General features: G+C 40.1%; 1 protein-coding gene across 1 annotated transcript in view; it reads left to right on the top strand.

Moving 5' to 3' along the window:
- Positions 1 to 23186, top strand: part of ETNK1 (ethanolamine kinase 1) — a 29568-nt gene extending 6382 nt beyond the window's left edge. Inside the window, exons 3-9 of the mRNA XM_041398514.1 lie at positions 3461 to 3720; positions 4427 to 4567; positions 5322 to 5464; positions 11657 to 11740; positions 13131 to 13291; positions 15264 to 15337; positions 16412 to 23186. Of these exons, the coding sequence (XP_041254448.1) occupies positions 3461 to 3720; positions 4427 to 4567; positions 5322 to 5464; positions 11657 to 11740; positions 13131 to 13291; positions 15264 to 15337; positions 16412 to 16484 (936 nt within the window). The 3' untranslated portion in view covers positions 16485 to 23186. The remainder of the gene's footprint in view (positions 1 to 3460; positions 3721 to 4426; positions 4568 to 5321; positions 5465 to 11656; positions 11741 to 13130; positions 13292 to 15263; positions 15338 to 16411) is intronic.
- The last annotated feature ends 209 nt before the right edge of the window (positions 23187 to 23395 follow it).

The raw sequence follows: 23395 nt of genomic DNA, 5'->3' as shown, positions 1-23395 counted from the left end.
AGAAGGGAAAAGTCAGCCCTTCTGAGTCATAAGTACTTTCTACTTTGCCCCATGACACTTGTTCTGTCTATTTGTTCTTGTTACATGTGATTGCAATTTTGTTCTCATTCTTCTGAATGTTTGGAACAAAGGGATTAGAGAGAAGCTTTTCATGGAACACCTGCTTATTAGATGGAAGCAGATGCATCATATGCCCTCTCCAGGAATCCAGTAACCTGATAACAGTGCTTTTAGGGTAAGCTGTCTCAAAGGTGCTTCATGCCTTTCTTGTACCGTGTGCTGCTCTCTGGGACTTGAGTAGCTGAAGCTTATTTGTGCCTTTCTCAGCTGAAGTCTGCATTTCATTAAAGAGTTTCTTTTTTTCTAGAAAGCCTTGGATTCAAGCTAGATCTGACTGTGGGCAGTATAAATATAGTTCCCAGAAATGTTTCTGAGTTTAGTTTTACCTTTGGATCATCTCATGTGAAAGTATGTATTAATCTGTGATAAGCACATATCACAGTAATTAACTTTTTGTGGATTACAGGCATGTCAGAACCTTGCTGCTGGAGGTTTTTTTTCTGTGTTGCATCGTGTTCTTAACTTCTGTTGTCTCTGTAAATACATTTTTTAAAATTTATTCCCAGAATTTTCTACTTTCATGCATTCTGTAGATTCTTCCATCCTCTTCCATGTGGCCTTGAGACTTTACTGATTATCTTACCCACATTGTCAGAGTCTGTTCTCTGCTTTTCATGCTCAACTGATGCTTTTGCTATGGAATTCCTGTGTTGCTCTGCTTCATTTCAGGTTATGTTTCGGGCAAGGCCTTCTAAGCTGATTCTTTAAATGGTAAAGGCATTCTGAATGAAAGAGTAAAGTGACTATTATGTTCTTTTACTGGTGGTAGTAAACACTAGATGTTTTCTTATGATGGAATATGGAAATTGTCTACTTTGAATAATGTTATTAGAAAAGTAAGTGAGCCCTTCTTCCTTTTTAAGAAGCAAGAGCTAATATGCTCCTGGGTATAAATAATTATTTGTAGCAGCATGTTACAAATAGATGCTAATCAGAAGAGCTCCTAAATTAACAGTTGAGGGAGTCCAATTTCCTTGTTGCAGCTTTCTTTTTATTAGTGCTAATGAAACTTGTTTTAAGGGGATAATAGACCTATGACAGAAGGTGAAATGTGCCCAGGAGTTTCTGTTCAACACCATAACAACTCCAATTCTTACTGTTTCTTTGCATCAGCACTGTTAGCATATTTTTTTGGAGTATCACTATTTCTGATTACCTTAGAGCTCTGTCTTTTTCATAGTACTTTTTTTTTCTTTAAATTACATTTTGGAAGTTTTTGTCGAAGTATGGCAGACAAGAGACTTTTTGACTTGGGCAGCTCAACATGAATCACTTCTGCAAAGTGAACTTCATACTTTTTAAACAAATTTATTCTGGGTTTATGTTAAAAGGTATGAGAATCAGTACTTGTGTGTTGATTTGCCATCTTTAGGTGCTTGTGTCCTGCTCTTGGCTCCCCAGTAGAAGGAAGACACATGCTCATTGAAGAAAGTCCAGCAAAGGTTCATGAAGATTACAGAGGGACCTGGACAATCTTTCATATTTGGCTGGAAAAAAGGAGACTTGCAGGGATCTTAGATGTATAAATACCTGGGGAGGGGGAATTGAAGAGACATTCAGACTCCTCTCAGAGCCCAGTGACAAACAAGGCAATGGGCACAAAATAAAACGTGGGAAGCTTCATCTCAACAAAAGAAATTTTTTACCATGAGGGTGGTCAAACGCTGGAATGTGCTGCCAGACAGGTTATAAAGGTTATAAAGTCTCCAGAATTCCTGGAGATTTCCCTGGGCACAGTCTTGGGCAGCTGGCTCTGCCTGGTCCTCCTGCTTGAGCAGGGAGGTTTAACTAGAGGATCCCAGGAGGTCCCTTCCTCACCTGAGCAGTTCTGTGACCATGCACATATGACTGGGAGGTTATAAATGGGCACTTTTATAGTAATTTGTGGTTTACAAGCATTTGAAATGCGTTGGAGTACTGCCTGTTCGGATCAGTGACACCTGCTCAAGCCGGTATCCACGGCGCTAAGTGGAACAGTATTCTTACTCACAGTGCTTAACGTTGTAACTGTTACTGTGAACACTGCTCAGGATTCTTCATTCTTCATCTTGAGTTACTAAAGTCATAGCTAATAGGAAGATGTGCCCAGAAATTGTCAAGTCTTAGTTTTGAGTCAGTCAAAGAGCCCTTGTAAGCAGCTTTGTTTGAATTTATGGTTATCCTGTCTAGATGGAAGTTATGTAATTTGCTATACCTATTTCTTCAAGATTAAGTGTTTGTAACTGTTCAAGAAAATAGAGTACCTTTGTATCTTCTGCATCTTTCCTCAGGAGCTAGGGCTATTTCTTCTAGTTTGTGATGACAACTGAAACTTCCCCACTTCTTTTCTGTGTTTATTGATGAATCTGTTGACCTCATCAAATTAGGGATGTTGGGGAAAGCAAGGCATATGAGCTAAAACACGTCTCCTGAGAAGGTCTTGTCTTTTCCTAGACAGGGAGACTTGACCCAACTTCAGATTTTTTTTTTTTTTTCCTTTAGTAATTAAAAAAAATTGCCCCTAATTCTCAATATTTCTAAACCCCTGAGATTTGGAAATAATCCGTCACTTGTGTTTGAGTGATACTACTTTTCAAAATAAAGGGTATATCTTGAAGCAGGGGGAGGGGAGTAGAAGTCAAACTTCCTGAGTTTTGTATTACTGTTTTATAAAGCACACAAAAAACCCCCTAAACACCTTTGTCCCCCAGCCCATATCAAGACCCCACCTGAACTGTCCAAGGTTCTAAAGAATTGTGAAGTTTGTAGGTATGCTTCCTCTTGTTGGTGTGTGTTTTTAGCAAAAGCACTTTTTCATTCAATACTATGGCTTAGAATAATGTCTGACACAGGACAGATCACTGTGTTTGTCAGTATTTTTGTTCTACCTTAGGGCTTAAAGCCAAAGTCATGTCCGAGGGTGCATGACTGGACATGAGTAAATAAGGAAATTGAACTGTCATCGCTGAACACTTAGTATTCTGATCCTGATAAATAGGTTTCTTTTCTTCAGCTGACTTTCTGACCTCATTGCTATTAAGAATTAAAAAATGTTTGTTATCCAACTTGAAGCTGCTTTTTGCTGCTTCTTGTTTTACTGTGAGGATGTTTTGTGGGAGGGTTGACTTAAGAATTAGGGTTTCGAGGGCACAGAGTGGAAGAGGAGTTGACTGTAAATACAGAGAGCCCACCACATTTCTATTCAAGTACTTCTTCATGGCATTCCTGTGTCTTTAAGATTTTATTTCCTAGCGCTCAGTCAGTAAACGCTGGTGTTTTGGGACTCAGGGATGACGGCATTCCCTTCCTGCTTGTTGGGGACGCAGGGTCGTGTTGCTTGGAGCGTTGTTTCTCTTTGCAGCTGTTCACCGACGGCATCACCAACAAGTTGGTTGGCTGCTACGTGGGTGACACGCGGGACGACGTGGTGCTGGTTCGCATCTACGGCAACAAGACGGAGCTGCTGGTGGACCGCGACGAGGAGGTGAAGAGCTTCCGAGTGCTGCAGGCCCACGGCTGTGCCCCGCAGCTCTACTGCACCTTCAACAACGGCCTGTGCTACGAGTTCATGCAGGGAGAGGCCCTGGATCCAGAGCACGTCTGCAGTCCTGACATTTTCAGGTAGGCTTTTAAACTCTTTAAAATCTCCCTTCACTGTGCGTTTATGAAGTTCTGCCTGCCCTGAGGGGCTTAGAGTTGAGTTTGAGCAGAAAATGCGTGTTTCTGTACCTGCTCTGGGCTGGTGTTCACGCTGCCTTAGTTGTGCTGTTTCAGTGCTGAGCGGTGATCCCTGGTGCCCCCACAGAGCACTGTGCTCCTTGGAGGGCTGGTTGTTGTGTTTAACACTTGCACGTCACCGTTACGGAGGTCATCGCCTGTGGTGGGGTTGTAGGGGGCTGGACTTGGTTAAAGTACTTCCAGCTGTTTCCAAGACATTCCTTTTGTGAATAGGTACCAGAAAGTTCCACTGAGGAATGATTTTTAAATTGTTAGCAGTGAGCAGAAAGTGCTGATGTTGTAAGATTTTAGCTTTTCATGTGTGCACTGAAATGTATTTGCCTAAAAATAGCAGCTAACTTAAATCAATACTGGGAAAAACAAGCAAGAGTAGGCTGTCAATGCAGGTGAAGTTTGTGTGCTGTAACTGAACTCCAGTCCTTCCCCCTTCCCTTCACACAGGTTGTGATCCTAATGAACTTTTGAGTCTTGAAATGTGCTACCCTGTGGCTGTGCTACTCTTGTTTAAACCTTCTTTCAATTCCTGAGCCGTATTTTCTAGATTTTTTTTCAGTTAAATATAACACTAATTTAATTTTCATTTTTTTAGACTCATTGCTAGACAGCTTGCTAAAATCCATACTATTCATGCACACAATGGATGGATCCCTAAATCTAATTTGTGGCTGAAAATGGGGAAATACTTCTCTCTCATACCCACAGAATTTGCAGATGAGGAAGTAAATAAAAGGTGGGTATTTCCTCATGTTCTTTTCAAACTTCACATTCCTTCTGCTGGAATTTGTGTTTGTACAGTATCATCAGACTTGGTATCTTGCTCAGAAGGCAGACTCCTTCTGAGACAGCTTAAAAATATTCTTCATGTGACTTTGAAATCGTGGAGGCCCTTCTTGCTGCATTGTAATTAAAGAATGCTCTAGCAAAGTGGTTTTTACTTTACAATGTCAAATTCTTATAAGACTGAGAAAACATAAATAGGTAACTTAAAATGTAGAGGACAAAATGGCCATTGAAATGTGTTCTGTGACTAGACTAAAACTTAGTGTTAATTTCCTCAGTATAGATACATAGTTACCTATACTGTTGTGTATTCTTCTTGGAGGAAGTACTGGAATGTGAACAAAAAGTGAATTTCATTCAGTTTTTGTTCACATTCCTGTACTTACTCCAATGAAATTCACATGGTAATTATTTGAAGCTTTGCACCTTTAAAATGTGTGGGAGTGTGTTCATGTTCTGCTCCTGGTTCTTGGCCTGCTGTTGTGTTTACAGCACAGATGATCTTCAGAAAATTGTTTTCTGGGGAGGACAGAGAAAAAGGCTTGTCATAATTTGACTGCTTTGTGCCTTGGGAAAGGATACCCTGATTTGGGAGAAGGTCTGTTGTACTATTTGCAGGAAGAATGTAGAGAGAATTCATCACAAATGCTTGCTATGGAACACAGAGCACTAAAAGTTAACTCTGTTTCCTTCTACCTGGAAAGGTTCTTAAGGGACATTCCGAGTCCCCAAGTTCTTCAGGAAGAGATGGCCTGGATGAAGGAGAGGCTGTCAAATTTAGGATCGCCAGTGGTGCTCTGCCACAACGACCTGTTGTGTAAGAATATTATTTACAACAAGAAAAGAGGTAGGTGTGAGTAGTGAGGGGCTTTGGCTGTGCTGTAATTGCTGTGCTGCATCAGTGGGGGTGTTTTACTCACTTGTTGGGGTGAACTCAGTTTGAGCTTTTGAGACCCAGTGCCATGGTAGTGATACCTGTACTTAATTAGCTCATTCTCATCAGTGTGCTACTGTACAGAGGAAGAAAATCAGTGTTCCTTGCTTTTCTTTAATGGCCTCATGAATTTGTTAATCCCCAGCTTGCCTGTATGCCTGGGCTTCAAAGTATGTAGCTGAATGCTAATTCTATTCTGGCTGTATAAAGCTTTTAGGAAGAAAAGAAAATCATGCAAGTATAGAAAATAATATGAAAATTGTCTCCTGTAACATTTTGTCTTGGTATGTGATTGTGGGGAATACACTTTCATAATGAGGAATCTTATTGATATTAAATACTACATTCAGTAGCTCAATTTGTTTCCTGTATGATCAGACATCTTTAAAGATTTCTTTTGTAAATACATGTTTTGTTTAAACAGTTGTAGGCAGCACACGTCTTGGCAAAAACGAATTACAGTTTTGTTTCTGTTATTATACATTTACCTCACAGTTAATGTTATTAAGATCTGTTAAAGCTTCCATATAAACCCACAGTTTATTGATTTTAGTGGTTTGGGGCTCGGTTACTAAGTGAATCAATCAGGAATTAAAACAAACAACGCAAACTTTGACACTAAAATGGCCACTGGGCAGTAAAAATACACAATTTTCCTCCCTTTTCAAATACCTGAGCTCAGCTGAATGTGACTAATCAGATTACAAGGCTTTCTCTTGAAATAAGGATGACGCATTCCTTCTAGTAGCTGCATATTTTTGTGCCAGTTGAGTAAGATTGTTGGTATGTAAGTTATGTGCCTTAACTCCTAAAGAAAAAGAAGAACAAAACTAAGCTGGTGCTGGTTCCAGCATGAAGAACTGGCTGTGTGTGCTAACACATTTCTGCAGCATGTGTGAATTCTGCATCACCATGTGAGCTGAGGAAATAAACTCTTCTGGTGATTTGTATACAAGTTTCCCTGTGAGTAATGCCACCTTTGGAGGGAATTGCTTTAAGTTATGTATGCCTGTATGTGTACGTGCAGCCTAACAATGCTATTAACAAAAACTTCACATTCTGTGAGTTCAGTACCAAGCTTGAGAGGTTTTACTGAGTTTCAATGATGGACTATAGTTCTGCTTAAAAAGAGAAAGGGGCTTTCGAAAGCATGACAGGTGTGCTTAAGACCAGACCTGTGGTCTTACACACTTGGAGTTGTGATACTGCAGTACCAACACTAAATCTTTTTACCATGTGGATTTTTTTAGTGCTGAAATTACCTTGGGTTGTTTTAGCATTCCAGAGCAGACCCACTGAGATAAAAGTTATTTTTTTAGTCACTTTTCGTAGCGGAACCATGCAACAAAAAGAAAAATTTGAGGAATTCCTTTAAAAGCTTCCCTGTTCTTGTCGATAAGCTTGAAGCTCCTAACTGAAAAAACAAATGCTGTGTGCTTTTCTTTTTGTAAGCAGGATGGGGGAAAAAACAATGCCAGCAGTGCATCCCTTGTGAGCAATCCTCCAGTAACAAGTGTGTGCGTGTTTAGAGCTTGGGGACTGGGTGGGGAGAGGGAGGTTTGTAAAGTGCTTAGGCTTCAAGCAAGCTGTGAACAGCTGGGGAAAACACTTGGAAATGTGAAGTAATAAATATATTATTAAACTTATGTTTGAACACTGTACATGTACTGTGGTGTAAAATTTGTGCAATCTGGGTACAGCAGGGACCATTTTCATGGTAACCAAACCTCAATGCCATCTGTGGAAAGGATGGTTGTCATTTGGAAGCTGTTTTTTATAGCACACTTTTTACAGAGCATCAGCAGGAAGCTCAGCTTTAACTGTAAAGTATCATGTATGACTGGAATTGTGTTCAGCGGAGCAAAAGCTTTTCTTGGTATAAAAAAAATTTTGCAAGAGCGCAAAATGTAATCTTTTAAAAGATGAGCTTCACTAGGAATGGCATCAAATTGTCTGAAGGTAGTTAACAGCTTTGGTAAGTGCAGTACTCTGACTACAAACACACTCTTCCATCTAGAAAAGCTGTGTGTCCAAAAGACCTTGGTGACCCTAAACTGAAAACAAGAGGAAGTTGATTTTCCAGATTAACTACTGTATTTTTTCTTTATTCCTCACTAAAATTTGTGCAAAATTGGTAGTGTTGTCTGGCTTTTCAGAAGCTGTCACAAAGAAAACCTAATTTATTTGTTTTAGTAATACTGTATTTATAATTTTGTTTCTGAATGCTTAATTTGCACATTTACTAGTTGGGGAGATGTGTGGGGATGTGTTTAAGTTACAGACTATCAGGACATACTAGGACTTGTGTCCAATGCAGTATGAATAATTATAGCTTGTTCATGAGCTTTGCCTTAGACTTGTCCTCTGCATTAAATTCACATAAAGTTTTCAGACTTGAAAGAAAAATCCTAGTTATGCCACATACTGCTTCTAAGAAAATCAGTCTCCTGTCCTTATTTATGAGCCTGGAAGAGCATGTTGAGTGTCAACTTCATTTAATGGAGTCTCACTCATCTGATTTGAATTTGCTCCTGCTGTGGCTGAGAGAACTCTGCCTCTTGCTGTTCTGCTAATGTCCATTCTCAGTCACTCAGGATATGGAAATCTGCAAGTGGTACTTTACATAACTTATAATTATCACTGTCATCTACCCTTTGAAGGATATAGTTCAGCACTTCACATTTCTTTTTATTGCAGTTTTGACTATTCAAAATATGCTTGAAGCTTGGTGCTGCTTATTTATAGACCTTGTGTTCTGATGCTCCTAAATTTATATGATTTTCTTTTTTTTTTCTTCCAGCATGACCTGGAAATTTCCAAAAATACCTGATATTTTAAGAATATTCAAATACTTGCTATTCAACAAGATGCTGCATCAGAGTACTTTTCTGTTTCTGTGTGTGCTCTTTTTGCATGTATGAAAATGAGCAGCAGGGAGTTGTGTGTAGGTAGATGGATAGTTTTGTTCTGTTTATTCCCTCTGCCTGCCTGATGTTTTCTATGATCTTTGGTAGGAGTCTGTGGGTGCTCAGTGCTTCTGAAGAGGGAGGTATTTTTAAGGCTTCTGGTTTTGATCTGAAAACCTGTTTTGTTTTGCAGAGCTCTTTTGGGTATTTATAGCTAAAATTATCCTGTGGGTGGGTGAGCTGTTTGTGAATTTTCAAGCATGTTCCTAGCACAGATCCTTGTCTTTGAAGCTGTTTTCCAGGGGCTCAGTGAGCAGGATGGGACAGAACTCAGGATACATCCTTCAGCTCTGGTAGCTGCAGCCAAGACTTGGGCAGGAGAAGTGCTTTCCCTGTGAAACCATTGAAAAGGAAAAGCAGCTAGGAAGAGAGGGTCCTCATCCTCCTACCTGTCAGATCCCTGAGGAGATCCAGCAGATGCTTGGTTGATTGCTACTTGATCTATGTAAAAGTGCATTTCTGGGATATGGAATACAGTGAATTCCATTTTGTATGATCCTGTGTTTTTTGTGGGGTACGTTGCATGTTGTCTGCCCTAGGAAATGCCTGGGAAAAGTCATGTGTTTCAGCTTGAAATATTCCACACTCTTGACGTGCCTATTTCTGTCAGTAGCAGTAGCTTCTCCAGAGAGCTTGTTTGCAGATTTTCTCATTTCAATAAAGCACAAATACACTTAGACCAGTGTCTCTTGCTCTCAGGGGTATTGATGGGATGCCCAATTTGTGGATCCCTTTTAGAAACCTTGAAACAACAGCTACCTGCTAAGCCAGTAATGTAAGGCATAGCTTTTAGAAGTGGCTTTCTTGTATGAACTGCAGCAAATCTTAAAATACACTGATCATTTAAACAATGCCTGCAGACTTCCTTCTGCTTTTTCCAAAGGAGGGTAGATGAGTGTGTCTGTGTGTACTTATATGTATAAGTATGTCTATGTTGCACATTTTTGAAGCAGAAAATGTCAAAGTTTTCGCTTTCAGTTCCACAGAAAGAACTTGCATGTTTCTTTTGAGCATTGTGCAAAAATTAATTTAAAAGGTTGAGTTGCACAGTAGTATGAGTCTGAAATGGATCAGTGTAAGTGGAAAGCTTTTTTGCTTTGGACTTTTGTCTTGTAAAATGGGAGTTTGCCACGTTTTCTGTGTCTGCTACCCAAGGGCTGGGTGAGTCCTTGCTCCTGCTTTGTGAGGACAGTGCCTAGTAACAGCCCCACCCATAACTGTTAGCTTGAATTTCTGCTTCTATGTAATATTCTTTATATCTGGTAGTAAGTTGTTTAAATGCAATTAAAAATTCATGATGACACATAGGGATGTTCTAGGTGAGATCTGTGCATGAAAATTTAAGGTATTTATGTCCATATTTTACTAGCAGCCTTTGACCTGCTGTGTTTGGATTTTAGGTGAGGAAGGAAGAAAACAAACCTCTCAATACCAGTGATATTAAATGTTTGGAAGGCAGAAAAGGGAGAGGAGATCACTTGTGTAGCAGAACATTAGTCAGGGCTGGGGTTTTAACTGGCTGGTGGCTTTAGAGGTGTCTGTTGTGAGAAGCAGCCCTGGAGCAGCAGTGGGAAGAGCAGGGCTGGGAATCTGCCAGTCAGGCAGAGCACAAGTTCATCAGTGACAGTAAGATCCTGCCTGCAGCTGCTGTAGGATTTGCTGCTTCAAAGCTCTAGAGAACTTCAATTTTTTCCACTGCCAGCAGAGTTTCCTGGAAGGAGCTTGCCACTTTGCAGGGGTGTTGGTTTGTTAGAACCTAAAAGATGTATCATCATAACCTTGGTAAGCAAGCCTTTCTTTCAGTGGAAGTAAGGGTGAACTCACACTTGGAGGATTTGTGGCTAAGTGATTGTATTTGTGTTGTACAGTTTAATTTCCATTTTAAGTGCTTAGACAAAAAGACTTGTCCATCTGGCAAACATAATTGTGTTAGGAGTTCAAGAATGTCAAAGATGAACTGCATAGCAAAGAACTCTTCTAACAAACTTCTGTGCTAACTTGGTCAGGCCATTGGTGAAACTATTTTACCTGAGATGTACGATATTCCTAAATCTTAAGGAGGTAGTGTAGGAGGCACTTAAAATCCTTAGTCTAGGAAACACATACATAATGTTCTTAATATTAACATTGTTCTTGATTTTCTTTTTAGCCTAGAGTTTTAAGTAATGTTAAGAGTTGTCATTATAATAGAATGTTTTTGTTAATTAAATAATGTAGGTAGTGATAAAAAAAGATTATAGAGAGGGAGAAGCACCCCATGGTGAAAATTACTTATTTCAATACAACAGTGAGAAATGTAAGGTTTTAATTTTAATGTTCTAGTGCAAACAGATCTTATGTTAGCCCATTGCTTCATTTTGTTTTTTTAGTAATTTTGCTGGTTTCCCTTAAAATACAAGAGCTCTAGTTTTACCTGATCAACCTCATTTACATTTTGACTGTTCTGTGTGCTGTAGACACTCATGAGCAGCTTCAGTGCATTTTCCCCAGCTTCAGTGCAGGTGAACATAATTAGGAAACATTTGGGTCTGTGTTTTGCTGCTTTATCAGCAATACCTTGCTTACACAATGCTACATAGTTTGGTAACTCTGGGGACCTTAGTCTGAGGGTTACTTGAGGCTAGTGGAATCCAGCTTAAAAAAAGCAACAGTTAGGAATAATCTTCCGTTTCCTCTACCACTCTCACAAAGCAAGTATCAGCATGTTGCAATGTGTTAGTCCACTGTGGCTCCTCTTTGTGTGATAAATAAACAGGACTGTTATTTTTTAAGTCAGGGAGAAATTGATCTGCTATTTTTACATCAAGTTTAACGAAAGAACGTGCTGCTGTACTTCTCGTTTTGAGAGTGAGGGAGGCCCTCATGTGGTAGAAGTTAAAATTGGAATTCTCCTGCTCAGACTTGAAGCAGAGAGAATTGTAAACTCTAAATTTAAGAACTTTGCTGAGTGAATACTTACCCTTAAATATCTCATATTGTAGAAGTCACAGCTTAACCCTGAAGTGTCTGAGCACACACAACTGGGTATAAGTAGGTCTGTAATTGTTTTCCCCAAAAATCTTCAAAGGACACCAAAGGACCAGGGCTGGTACTTGATTTGATCTGGACTCTAATGTTGCTGCTGTTGTCTCTCACACAGGTGATGTGCAGTTCATAGACTATGAGTACTCTGGGTACAACTACCTGGCTTATGACATTGGAAATCACTTCAACGAATTTGCAGGTAAGAACTGGGTTTCTGAGGTAAGAGTTGACTGATCTATCTAAAAACCCCAGCAAACTGATTCTTGTTTTTGTTTGTGTGTCTGGTTACACACAGCTGTCAGCTCAGGATGTGTTGGTGTCTCATTTTGCAGACCAGTTGTGCCCTTCCTTTGCAGTTCTTCTAACCCAGAGCTGGAAACAGCATGTCCTGAGTTCTGATAGTTAGATAAGTTGAGAACACACAGCTTCCAGCCTGTGCTTCTGTGAGGTGACAGCAGAGACAGCCCACTGTGGTGCAGTACTGTGCATGTCACACTAGAGGTGCATGTGTTGACAATATTCTGTGGGATTCCACAGTGAAAAAAGGCAGGATTCTGTGTTTTTTGGTGGTTTCAATGTGTGCACTAAGTACTTGGCCTGTCCTAAAAGGAGAAGTAAAGGCTAAGACTGTGTCTTAGGGAAAAGGTGGGATTTTGGGAATATGGTGGTTTTAGATTAATTTATTGACTAGTTCACATTTTTTACAGCAAATGCCCATTCCTCTTACTCCGTAAGAGAGAAATGACCTCAAGTGTGTGCTGTACTATTTCAGAGCATGGGCCAGCAGGGAAAACCTACTTAATAATTAGAGCAGATGGAAAGCCACTGTGGTGAAATGAGGAGCCTCAATCTACCAGTTACTTCACAAACCATGTTAAGTTTACATAACTTGAAAAAAAAAATCAGAGCATGTGCTTGGTAATTTGAGTTGTATAGTTGGTAATTTAAACATTTGGAAAGCAAGTTAAATTAATGAGAATTCCCAAATTCACTGGGAGTGATAATGGAAGTGAACTGTGATCCAGGTTTGGGGCTCCTAGCTGACTCCTATAGTCTGTGACTAAGCACCTCTGGTATAGGAAGAAAAATAGGATAAAAATTAGTTATGGGCTCCCAGTTCTATCAGTGCCCTGTGGGGGAGAGAGGAGACTCACAGAAGTTTTCTTCAAACATGGGCTCAGTGATAACTGGGTATGCATCTGGATTTGGCTTGGGATATTGTGGCATACAAGTCTCTTTTCCTACAAAATATGTAATATTTGGTCTATTTGTGAGGGGTTTTGTTTCATAAAGCAGATGCTTTTTCTCAAAACCCAAGGTGTTGAATCCCAATGTACAAGCAGACTGTATCTGGCTGAAAACACAAATTTGTAATGTGGAACACTGTGATTTGTGTGTGGGAAATTCTTGGCAGCATGTAATTTAAGGTGAGGTCAAAGTAAAAATGTGGTTATTTGTTCACATCAGTGTGTGCCTGTGTTGGGGTGGGAAGGGGCACAGTAGTGGACTGCTAATGGTAGTACTAAAGGGTTTCTCATGGTCTTTTTATGCAACATGAGGTTCTGATAGTGTTCTTGTCTTTTTCCTAGGAGTAAATGAGGTAGACTACAGCCTTTATCCCAACAGAAAATTACAGGAGCAATGGCTGAGATCTTACCTTGAGGCCTACAAAGAGTATAAAGGATTTGGTACAGAAGTCAGTGAAAAAGAAGTTGAAGTTCTGTATGTCCAAGTCAATCAGTTTGCACTGGTAAGTAACAAACACTTGATTAGAATATTTGAAATGATGCAGAGAAACCTGATACTCTGTGAACAAATGTGGTTGCTGTTTTCCTGAATTTGAGTGTAGTGGCATGTATAGAAAACTTCCATGAGAAATAAAACTTTGCTGTTTTATGGAAACTTGCTTCTGTGTTGCATATTAAATATTCTCTGTAGAATATTCCTAGTGAAGGAGGCACTGCACATTCAGAAAACGAGGAGATGAGCTTTGAGTGAGGATTTCTGTTGGCTGTTTATTGGCCTGGCAAGTTTAAGTTTGCCACAGCTTAGGGTGGGTCTTTATTGAGTTTTTGCTTGTAGTGGTGGGAAAACAGAAAACAAGGTAGTGCTTCATGAAGACTTAGAAGCTTTAAAAGCCTTTTTAAAAATAAGATTCTGTTAAACTAGAATATATGGATTTTATTTTTTCTTTTGCAGATAAATAGGTCACTCTCTAGAGTCTCTTGCTGATCTTTTGTCTAGGTGATGTGACAGGAAATGTTACAGCAAAAGTGCTTGTATTTTTCTTCTTCTGAAGAATAACATTCCCAGCTATTTGTAGGAGGAATAAGGCTAAAGTAGCCACATTGGCCTTATTTTAGTCCTCTTTCCTACTAATTCAGGCACACGTCTGTTACTGTAATACCCTGAGCTTTCTGGCAAAAGCTACTGGCTGCAGTGAGGAAGTGGAGTTAACAGGAGGCTGATTATTAAACAAGCTTTAAAACCAACGGTTTGTGTGCTGCTGTTCTTTTAAAATGTTAGTTGCTACTGTCAAATTCAGCTGGCCCATTCATGTAGGATCCTTAGAGCTGCAGTTTTGCAGGCTGGTGGTCTGTTTGAAAATGAATAGCACTCTTGTGTCAGGTTCAAACAATGGCCATAGCAGTGTTTAGGAGGATGGAGCTGTGTTCAGATAACAGGTCAGGACTTGCCTGTAGAGTACCTGTGGTGCACAAACACCCCGTGACTCGTGTGTCAGTTCATGTGGGGAGCTTTGGTAGGGAAAACTTGACATGAAGTTCATGGATGTTGGTGCGAAGCGGTGAACTGCAGCTGTCTGGCCAGGTTATGTGAACCAGAGGCACAGGATTCTCGTGGGCACACATCAGTTGCTGTTCTGAGGTGTTGTCAGGCGAGTCCATGGATGTCTGCTCAGTTCCTGGTCAAGTGTTCCATGCAAGCTTCAGGAAGCCATTTAGGTAGTTCATGTGAGCAGTCATTTACTGAAGTTCACAGTCTGTCCAGAAGTGTCTTCCACAGGGACACTGTGCAGCTTCTGGCCATCACATGTTCATGCTGAAGTGTATTAACATCACACCATTAATACGATCCATACTTCCAATCTGAACATGAACAGAGGCCTCCAGCCTCCTCCTCTATACCCCTAATGGAAGTAAGTCTGGAACAGATGACAAATTTGTGTAGATGCTGATGAATTAGAGCTTTTCTTAAAGCATTACATCTCTCTTTGTCCAAGCCAACAGTGGCTGGAAAAGTGAGTGTAATTATACAGTCTAAGGGTGTAATTGAAAATTCAAAAGGAATTTCCTGTTTGCTCTGGAGTTCAATACATGTGGAATAATAGAAATTTACAGCAGTAGAGGTGGTGGTTACATTTCTGTGCATTTTTTTAGCATGGTGTATATAGTCATACAACAATCTACTTAATAGGTGACAGTTTGTGAATGGAACATTGTTTCTCTTGAAAAGCAGCAATCAGTTGCTGCTTTCAACATGGGGAGGGAGTTAGACTCCAATGGATTTCCTTGTCTGCTTGTGAGTAATTTATTCTGTAATACTGCTTGTAAATCTCTTTGGTAGAGGGATCAAATGACTTTACAGAAAGCTTGTGGTTTGAGTGTTGTCTTACAGATGAAGTTTTGTCTCTGTGAGAATATGTTTTCGTGTTAGATTTAAGATAAGGTTAATTTTTTTCTGCTAATTTTTTTTTCTTTCAGGCTTCGCACTTCTTTTGGGGATTGTGGGCTCTGATTCAAGCCAAATATTCCACCATTGATTTTGATTTTCTAGGGTAAGTGCTTGCTGTGTACAATCATGGAATGCTAGAGGGTGGAAGGGGCTTGTGGTGCCATTTAGTCCAACACCCCAGCTATCAGAAACTGTGATCTGAGCAACACACCTGGCCTCTCTGATCATACAATAGAACCTTTCATTTTTAAGGGAAAACAAGGCAGTAAAAGCTGTCTGTCAGTGTTTTTTGTTGTGGAAAGTTCTCTAAATTTTGTGCCCCTGTGTTAAAACACATGGTTTACAAGGCAAGGAACACAATGTTTTTGGGAATCAGGTGTTTTTTGCTGGGGAGACAAAAGCATAAAAGGCAAGTTGGTCAGTGAGGTGTGCTGTCTGTCACATACAACACCTGCATGTCCAACAGTGAGAGTCAAAGATACAGTACAAAAGGGCTTGATTACCTGCTGCATGGAGTGTTGAAACTGGAAGTTGCTGTTCTTGTTTTAAAGAGTCTTTGTACCACCAATGAATGTTCTGTTTCAGGAAGATACCTGCATCTTTGGCCTTTTATAAATGGTTTTTCATGGCAACAAGCAGAGGAATTAATTTCTCCATTGGGGACCAGAAAAGTGATAAAATTAATCATTTTGCTGGCAGAAGGTCCCACTTGAGGATTTTTTGCAGCAGGCCGTTTTTCTGGGCTGTGTAATGCCGTTTTTGTGAGTGAGCGTTGGTTGTCTCAGCCGCAGTACCTGGCAGTCACCGCGAGAGGGAGGGAAAGCACCAGTGACGATAACCCCTAAAACTTGGCAGCTCGGGCACTTCTGTTTTAACCCCCAGGATCAAATTCCTCTGGCGCTGCACTTGTTGGGCAGTCCATCAAGAACAGTTAAACACTGAACCACTGCCCCGATAATCCTGGAGCAGCATCTCGTTTGCAAGCTGGGACTGGGGGTGGTACAGAAGAAGTTCTGTAGTGTCATTGTTCTGTTCCTAATTTCTTCCTTTGGCAGCTGCTAAGAGTCAGTTTTGGAAACAGGGTGCTGGGGTCAGTGACTAGTCCTACTTAGCGTGGCTGTTGTCACGTGAAGAGTTAGCTGTTCCTAACCTGGAGTGTCTCTCTCCCTCTGACCAGGTATGCAATTGTTCGGTTTAACCAGTATTTCAAAATGAAACTGGAGGTCATGACGTTAACTCTTCCTGAGTAATGAAGAGGAGGACTCTTACCAAGTGGATGGACAACCCCTGAAACTTTTCTGAGAACAGATACTGGAAAAAAGCTAAACATTTGTTGAAGTGCTGTAATGCTCACTTGGTGGTTCTTGCTTTATAAATAATGCCTCTAGACAGTCCTTCAATGTTAAATTTATTATGAAGAACATACGTACTGCTGTTGATATAAAACGGATTAGAAACTTGCTAAATCTATAAAAAGTTGTAGAAATGGCAATTTAATCCTTCTTTGTAATTTAACATATGTTGTATGTGAATTATTTATTATACGTTTAACATGATTCCGTTGCTGCTTTCATCAGTTTCTGTTGAAGTTGGGTGCAGACAGTGAAGTTGTTCCAAAGGATTCGTTTAACAACTTATTTTATTGAAGTTGCATTCACTTATGCTGAAGAAGACATGTCAGAGACAATTGTTCTTTTAGAGGCCTATGAGCAAAAGGAGTGACAGTAGACTTGTGAGATCTCTAGTGTGGTATAGCTTGGGAGAAGGGTTAGGATGATCTTTATTCCCACCCCACCCCTTTTTTTAAAGGTAGCTTTCCATACAATGGTACTTTTCTTTTGCACAAGAATCAAGCAGCTTGTTGAAATTATAAATAACATTTTGATTTTTTTGCATCTGGATTGGGCTGTAGAAATGTTCAAGTTCTGTGACCACAAGATTTTCTGAGGATATTGTACCAACTGCAGCCTGCCATTCCCAACTTCCCTGGGAAAGCTGCTTGTTTATTACCTGTACTCTTAGAATCAAAAGACCACTATTCCAAATCTCTGTTCCATTTTGCATCTTGATGTGGATTTGAGCACCGTTCTGGTGTCTGTATCTGTTGTGCTCCAGTGGCAGAATGGACTGTTGGACCTGAGATAGGAGAGCAGAGGTCCTGTGGCACTGGGGTGCAAGACACAGGTTCACAGCTCCTGTATCGAAGACAACTTTCTGCTTTGTCCTCTTCTAACCTTGGACTCTTCAGTCTTAAATGCCTGGTCCTGTAGTTGTGCAAATTCTGGTATGTCTGGTGGTTCTTTTTTTTTTTTATTTTTTTTCTGTCAGCAGATTGCTTTTCAAAGCCTCCAGTTTGAAGGAGAGTGTGGAAAAGTGTATGACTTTGGCAGTGAGGCTTTGATCATCTCACACTTCATTTCTTAAAGCTGTTATACCAAGAATGGTCTGGATTACAAAATGTTAACTGAAAACAAAATGTTTACCTACTGGAACAATGCATAAGTTTGTGTGGAAAAGAGGCTTTAACTGTGAAGGGAGGGCGGGGTTGGGGGCAGGAGATGGGAAGGAACCCACAGCAGAAAGCTCAAGCCCAGCAATGCGGTTTGGGGCAGGCATGAGCTCGACTGATGATACTCTGAAAAACTTTGCACTTTGGTCACATAAGTGCCCACGTGTACAAAGTCTGTGCATGTGCACGAGCACGTGCAAACACAAACTTAGCTGGGGAGTCTGTTGTACAGACTCCAGCAAAGATATTTATTCAGAATTGCTTTATGGCACCTGGCAGTGTGTGTATGTGTGTATAGCATGTACACGTGTACAAACACATGTGCTTTACAAAAGCTTGGAGTGATTCAGGACAAAGAAAACTCATGTGAATGAAAAATCTTCACCAAGAAAGACCATTTCCTATGGTATTCTCTTGTTTTACAAAAGCACCGTTTAGGATTTGTTTTTCCTCTTGTTTATATTAATCTATGAATGTTTTCATTTTATTTTTATTCAGTCAAAACCTTAAAAATCTTTATACAAATGGGAGAGCTGGGATTTTTTTGTAACTTGAAATGAGGTGACCATTTTCTTTAGCTGGAGGCTACTATACTGGACAAACTCTGTTTTGATTTGAAACAAATAGCTTAAGTAGACATTTATAATTTACTTTGTAGCAGTTATCAAGGATGTTGCTAGAGCTCATGAAGGCACTGAAGTCCTTAATCTTCTGTACTATCTCCCTATGGACATTATTGACATTTGATGAATAATACCCCGCTGTCTTGTATTTCCTTTAAGTTCAGCAAGATGTCCTTGGAATGAAGTTTGCTGAAGATTTTTGAGCTCTTTGTTACTATTTTCTTCCAAGCAGCGGCTTTATTTCTGACAGTGTTGCTTTGTATTTCTGAAATATTTTGAAAGAAGGCTGTGAAGTTCATTTGGTCTTGGGAAATCCAACAGCTGAGAGATCCGAAGTTTCCCAATGGCTGACAAAACACATTCCCTTTTCAGGTACCAGTACTACTTAGGTTTGGAGTTACTGTAATTTTTGTCAGTAGTATTTTGTTTGTATAGCTCAAGTAGCAATAAGTGCAGGAGTGGAAGTTTGCTTCCGCAGAACCAAAGCTTTTCCTGAGTGCAGCTCAGTCTCATCCTTGTGCAGTGAATCCTGTGAAAGCACTTTGAGGCAGGTAGCAAATAGCCCAAGCTTTTCCTGAGCCACTGAAGGAGCACGAGGACTGTCACAGGTTACAGTGGTTCACTTTGCAGTACTGGTCAAGGCTTTAAGTTTGCACGTTGGAATTCACTTCAGCACTGCTCTGCGTCAGCTTTCTCTCAAGAGGAGCGCAGCTTAAATCCATTTGTGATCACTCTGAGGAAATGCAGAGTAAAGCATCTCCCAACATGAAATGCCAGTTGCCTTGAGCCTTGTTCCACACCCGTTTGAGCCAGTAGCACTCGGATATCCTCGTTGCCTGAGGCATATCTACAGGTGCATTCAGTTGGAAGTAGTAATTTGCATTGCAGATGGTAAGGTAGCTTGAAACTGTGAATACAGGACATTCTGAATGTAAGTTAGGTACTAGAAAACATGTAATTGTTTCACTTAATTTATCTTGGTCTCTGTAATAGCAACATGAAGATACTGGAAGGAGGACAAAAAAATGACTGAGCTCTAGAAACATCCTGTAGTAGTTTTGACTGTGACTTGCCAAGAAGATACTCTGTTGCCTTTGTTAAGCTAAGGGCGCGAATGCCAAAATTAATAATTCTTGCTGTAGTTAAAGCTATATTGTAAATATAAAAAGGATCATTAATCTGGGCATTCTTGCAGAAATAGCATCAAGTCAATAGACTGTAGTGGCCTGGTTGCTTTTGTAAAGCAGAATAGAGTGATTTTTTTTCCTTCTCATTTCTGCAGTCAGATCTGGCTAATCCAGACCTAATTTCCTAGGTCACTCAAGCACTAAAGATTTCTGAACGGTCACTAGTCTCCTGTCACATCATTTTAAATACCTTCATTGACACTTGTTGATTTGCTTTTTAAAAGGACGTGAAATTTGCATTAACCAGGTCTGACTGTACATGTATATACAACAGTGTAAATAACCATTTGTAAATTAGTGTGAATTGTACTCTATCTTGCATTTATGGACTTGTGTATTGCATTGTATTCTCTCCTATTTTGTAGAAATCTTGTTGTAAAGAAGAAATCTAACTCTGTGTGCGGACTTCTTTTGTTAAATTGATTTATAACGCGGCATAATACTTTCTTGTTAAGATATCCATTTATAGCCTTGGACACCCAGTGTCTTTTTTCCCCCATTAGCTTTTTTGAAATCTTGCTCTTGGAAATGATTCTGGGAATAAAGAGATTTATACAGTACCTAGATTAAGAGAAGATCTGTTCTAATAATAGGGCAAACCATGTGCCAGAGGTATATGCAGTACCAGTGGGATAGGGAAAGCTGTTGAAATTGTTTCTTTAACTTCCAAACATTTCCTGTACATTCTTGAATGCTGTTGACTTCTAAAGTGAGGGTGTTGGATTGAAGCACTCCTGAAGTGTGTGCTCCCATGGGAACACTGGTTGAGGCAGCTGTGATGGAGTCCCTCAAATGCTTTTGGTGGATATAGCCTCCTGATAGGATTAGGTGCTAACTTGTAAGTGCTTATACTGAATGCCCAAGTCACTCATAGAGTTCTGTGAATTAATGTACCTCAACTCTAGAACTGTTGTACCCCTTTAGAGTATTTAAAACTTACAGCTGAGATACTTTCCCTGTGTGATTCCTTCCCTCTCCTCCTTGAGCCCACAATCCTACTTCTTTTAGCATAAACATGAATCTAAATCTTCTTTTCCATACTTGGCTTATCACTATTTCCTTTTGGACTGAAATTACATTCTGCTTTGTCAGTGCATGACTTATCATCAGAATTCTTTTGTGTAAGCAGTCCCTTTCTAAAGAGGCCTTTAACCTTGGAAACACAGACGTAACAAAGGTTGGTTTTTTCCCTGTGTTTCATCACTGTTGCCTTTCATTGTCTGTTCTGAACTCCATGGTGTCCTTCAAGCTCTCAGTTTATTCTTCTCACTGGTGTGTTGAGTACCTCGGCTGGAAAATTCTGGTTTGCAAATGTTGCTCTCCATCTGACACATTGATTTTGATGCAGTTTGTACAACCTCTCAGCCTTACCTGTGGTGACACTTGAGGTACAAAGGTCCTGGGAAGTGAGTTAATCCAAGAAGTGCTAGTCAAGAGGAGAGATGGACTTGATAAATGTAAGTGAAAGGAAATCACTCACTTGGAATCTCAATTTTTTGCTGTAGCAAGGTATTGAATATGCTTGTTTACTCTCATGGTATAAGGACAAGAGCAAATTATAAAGGGCAAAATTTGTTTCAGAATGAAGCTCAGACTTTTAAAAAAAGCCTTTGGTAGGTAACAAGCTTCCAAATGCTCTTTTGTTACTCATACCAAAATAAATCTTTAAATTGGGTAACTTTTTGATTAAATAAAACTTTGTTCCAAACCACAGTGATGCTGTGGTCTCGTTTGGGGCAGTCCTTGTTCTAGTTAGCAGAGCAGGTTGAGCATGTCTCACGTGTCTGTGTTTTAGGTGCTTGTGTGTTCCTTGTTGTCATGTTTTTTTGTTATTTGTTGTGTGTTAAGATTGCTAAACTGCTGCACTTGGCAACTATCTGCTGTCATCTTCCACACCCAGCAGGTTGTAATCATGGCAGTGGAGCAGAAAGCATTTTTTCAGACCTTAAGGGAAATGCAGGGCTGATGTGGAGCAGTCTTGCAGGTGATTTTTCCTCCCTCTTTGTGACTGAGAGTGGCAAACTGATTGTTTTCAATAGCTCTGAAAGATAGGAAAAACCAAGACCTTTGAGCTTGTGGAGGGTAGATGTTCTGTTAACCAGACACAGGATCTTTAGGAAAGGGGCTCTCAACAGTGAGAAATCACACCATTCCAGATGGAAAGTGTTGGATTGAACCAGACTTTGTGGCTTAGAGACCTTCAGTGGGAAGGAAAATGTGTGAAATGTTTGCACAGGCTGGTTGTAAGGAGGTGCTCCATCCAAGTGAAGTGCTGAGACACTGGATAAGGCATTGTTTTTCTAATTTTTTTTTCTTTTTAAGTGACTTTTGCAGTTGGTCTGATCTGCAGAGATTATGTGATTAGGAAACCAGTCAACCTGGGGAGAGAGGGAAGAAACTGTTCAAAAAATCATTTCTAAAAAAAGGAAGCACCTTTGTAGCTGATTAGTTTGCAATACATTGTTTTGGGCTTTTCTGTGTATTTAATAGTGTGGCTGGTGCTCTGCATGGAATTCTTGAAGGGTTTTATTGCTGTTGGGAAATGTCAGAAAGCTGACTGGCATGAAGACCACTGGGACCTTGGATGGCCAGACTTGGCCAGATGAGCGAATTTGTGGTTCAGGGTCCCACACTCTGTCTGTGCAGCCTTCTGAAGATGCCAAGCTGCTATCACAGTTTCCCTGTGCTGTGGAATTCAGTTCATGCACTTCCCCAGTGTCTTTGATTTGCTGTTTATTGACAGATGACACAGAGGGAAACTTGATGGAAATGAAAAGGAAAGGAAAGCAAGTTACTTGAAATCTACAAGTAAACTTTGATGCTAAATGGTGACATAACCTCAGGTGCTGCACCAGCCTGGTTTTCTGGCATTGCAACTGTGCTTTTCTTCTATTAAGTTGTTTTGGGATTTTTCCCCGCATAGAGACCCATGCAAAATGCAAATGAAAGAGACCTTGGAAGAGAAACATGAAAAATATCATATAAAATGGATGAAATACAGCATGAACTGGAGAGAAAGTATGTGTTTCTAAATTTTTGGTAGTAGTAATTCCTAAGTGTTGTCAGAAAATAAGTGTCCAGCCTTCGGTGTGTGAAAGTTTTTATTTTGTAGCAAGTTTCCATTTACCATTTTGTATCACAGTGTGGTAGTTAATGCTGCTGCTTTGTACACAAGTGCTTTGGATAGTCTCAGCACAGAGAATGTACCCAGTCTTTGAGCTGTGGCTTCAAGTCAGAGCCCTTGCTTCTGAGCCTCTTCACTGAACCCTCTGAACACCTGCAGACACAGGGCCACAGCGTATGAGGAGTAGATTCCATTTTGTGTCATTTTCCAGTGTTCTTTTAAACACAAGTCCACTCGTGTCCTGTGAGTAAACCGAGCTCAGTTTATAAAAGAGCCTTTGTCATCTCCAGCACTGTCATCCCCCAAAGGAGTCCCCATGCTCTTGTATGTTGTGGTGTTTAGGTGCATCATTTATTCATTGGAGTGAATTGTATTTCTTTTGAGCTAAATGTGATTGAAACTATTCTAAGGCCTTCTACCACTGATTAAATGAAGTAATGTACCTTTCAAAGAGATTTATATTGTGTAAATAATTTGAAATTGCAACAATAAAGTTGGTTTCTAATGGCGCTGTTGGTATATATTGTGATGATTTTGCTTTCCCCAGGTTTGAGAACTCTTGGTACAGAATTGTCAAGAGTTCTCAAAGGGTTGTGGCAGGTGCCCAAATGCATACCTCTCCATGGGATTGACAATGCACCTAAAAATACATATTTTGAACCAGAATTTGGCTTGCACCAAGTGAATTGTTAACAGTTTTGCATGTTAAACAAGCTCG

The sequence above is a fragment of the Onychostruthus taczanowskii genome, unplaced genomic scaffold (genome assembly GCF_017590055.1).
Source record: "Onychostruthus taczanowskii isolate IOZ18803 unplaced genomic scaffold, ASM1759005v1 scaffold15, whole genome shotgun sequence".
NCBI classification, from domain to species: Eukaryota; Metazoa; Chordata; class Aves; order Passeriformes; family Passeridae; genus Onychostruthus; species Onychostruthus taczanowskii.
This window is presented reverse-complemented; position numbering and strand designations above follow the sequence as displayed.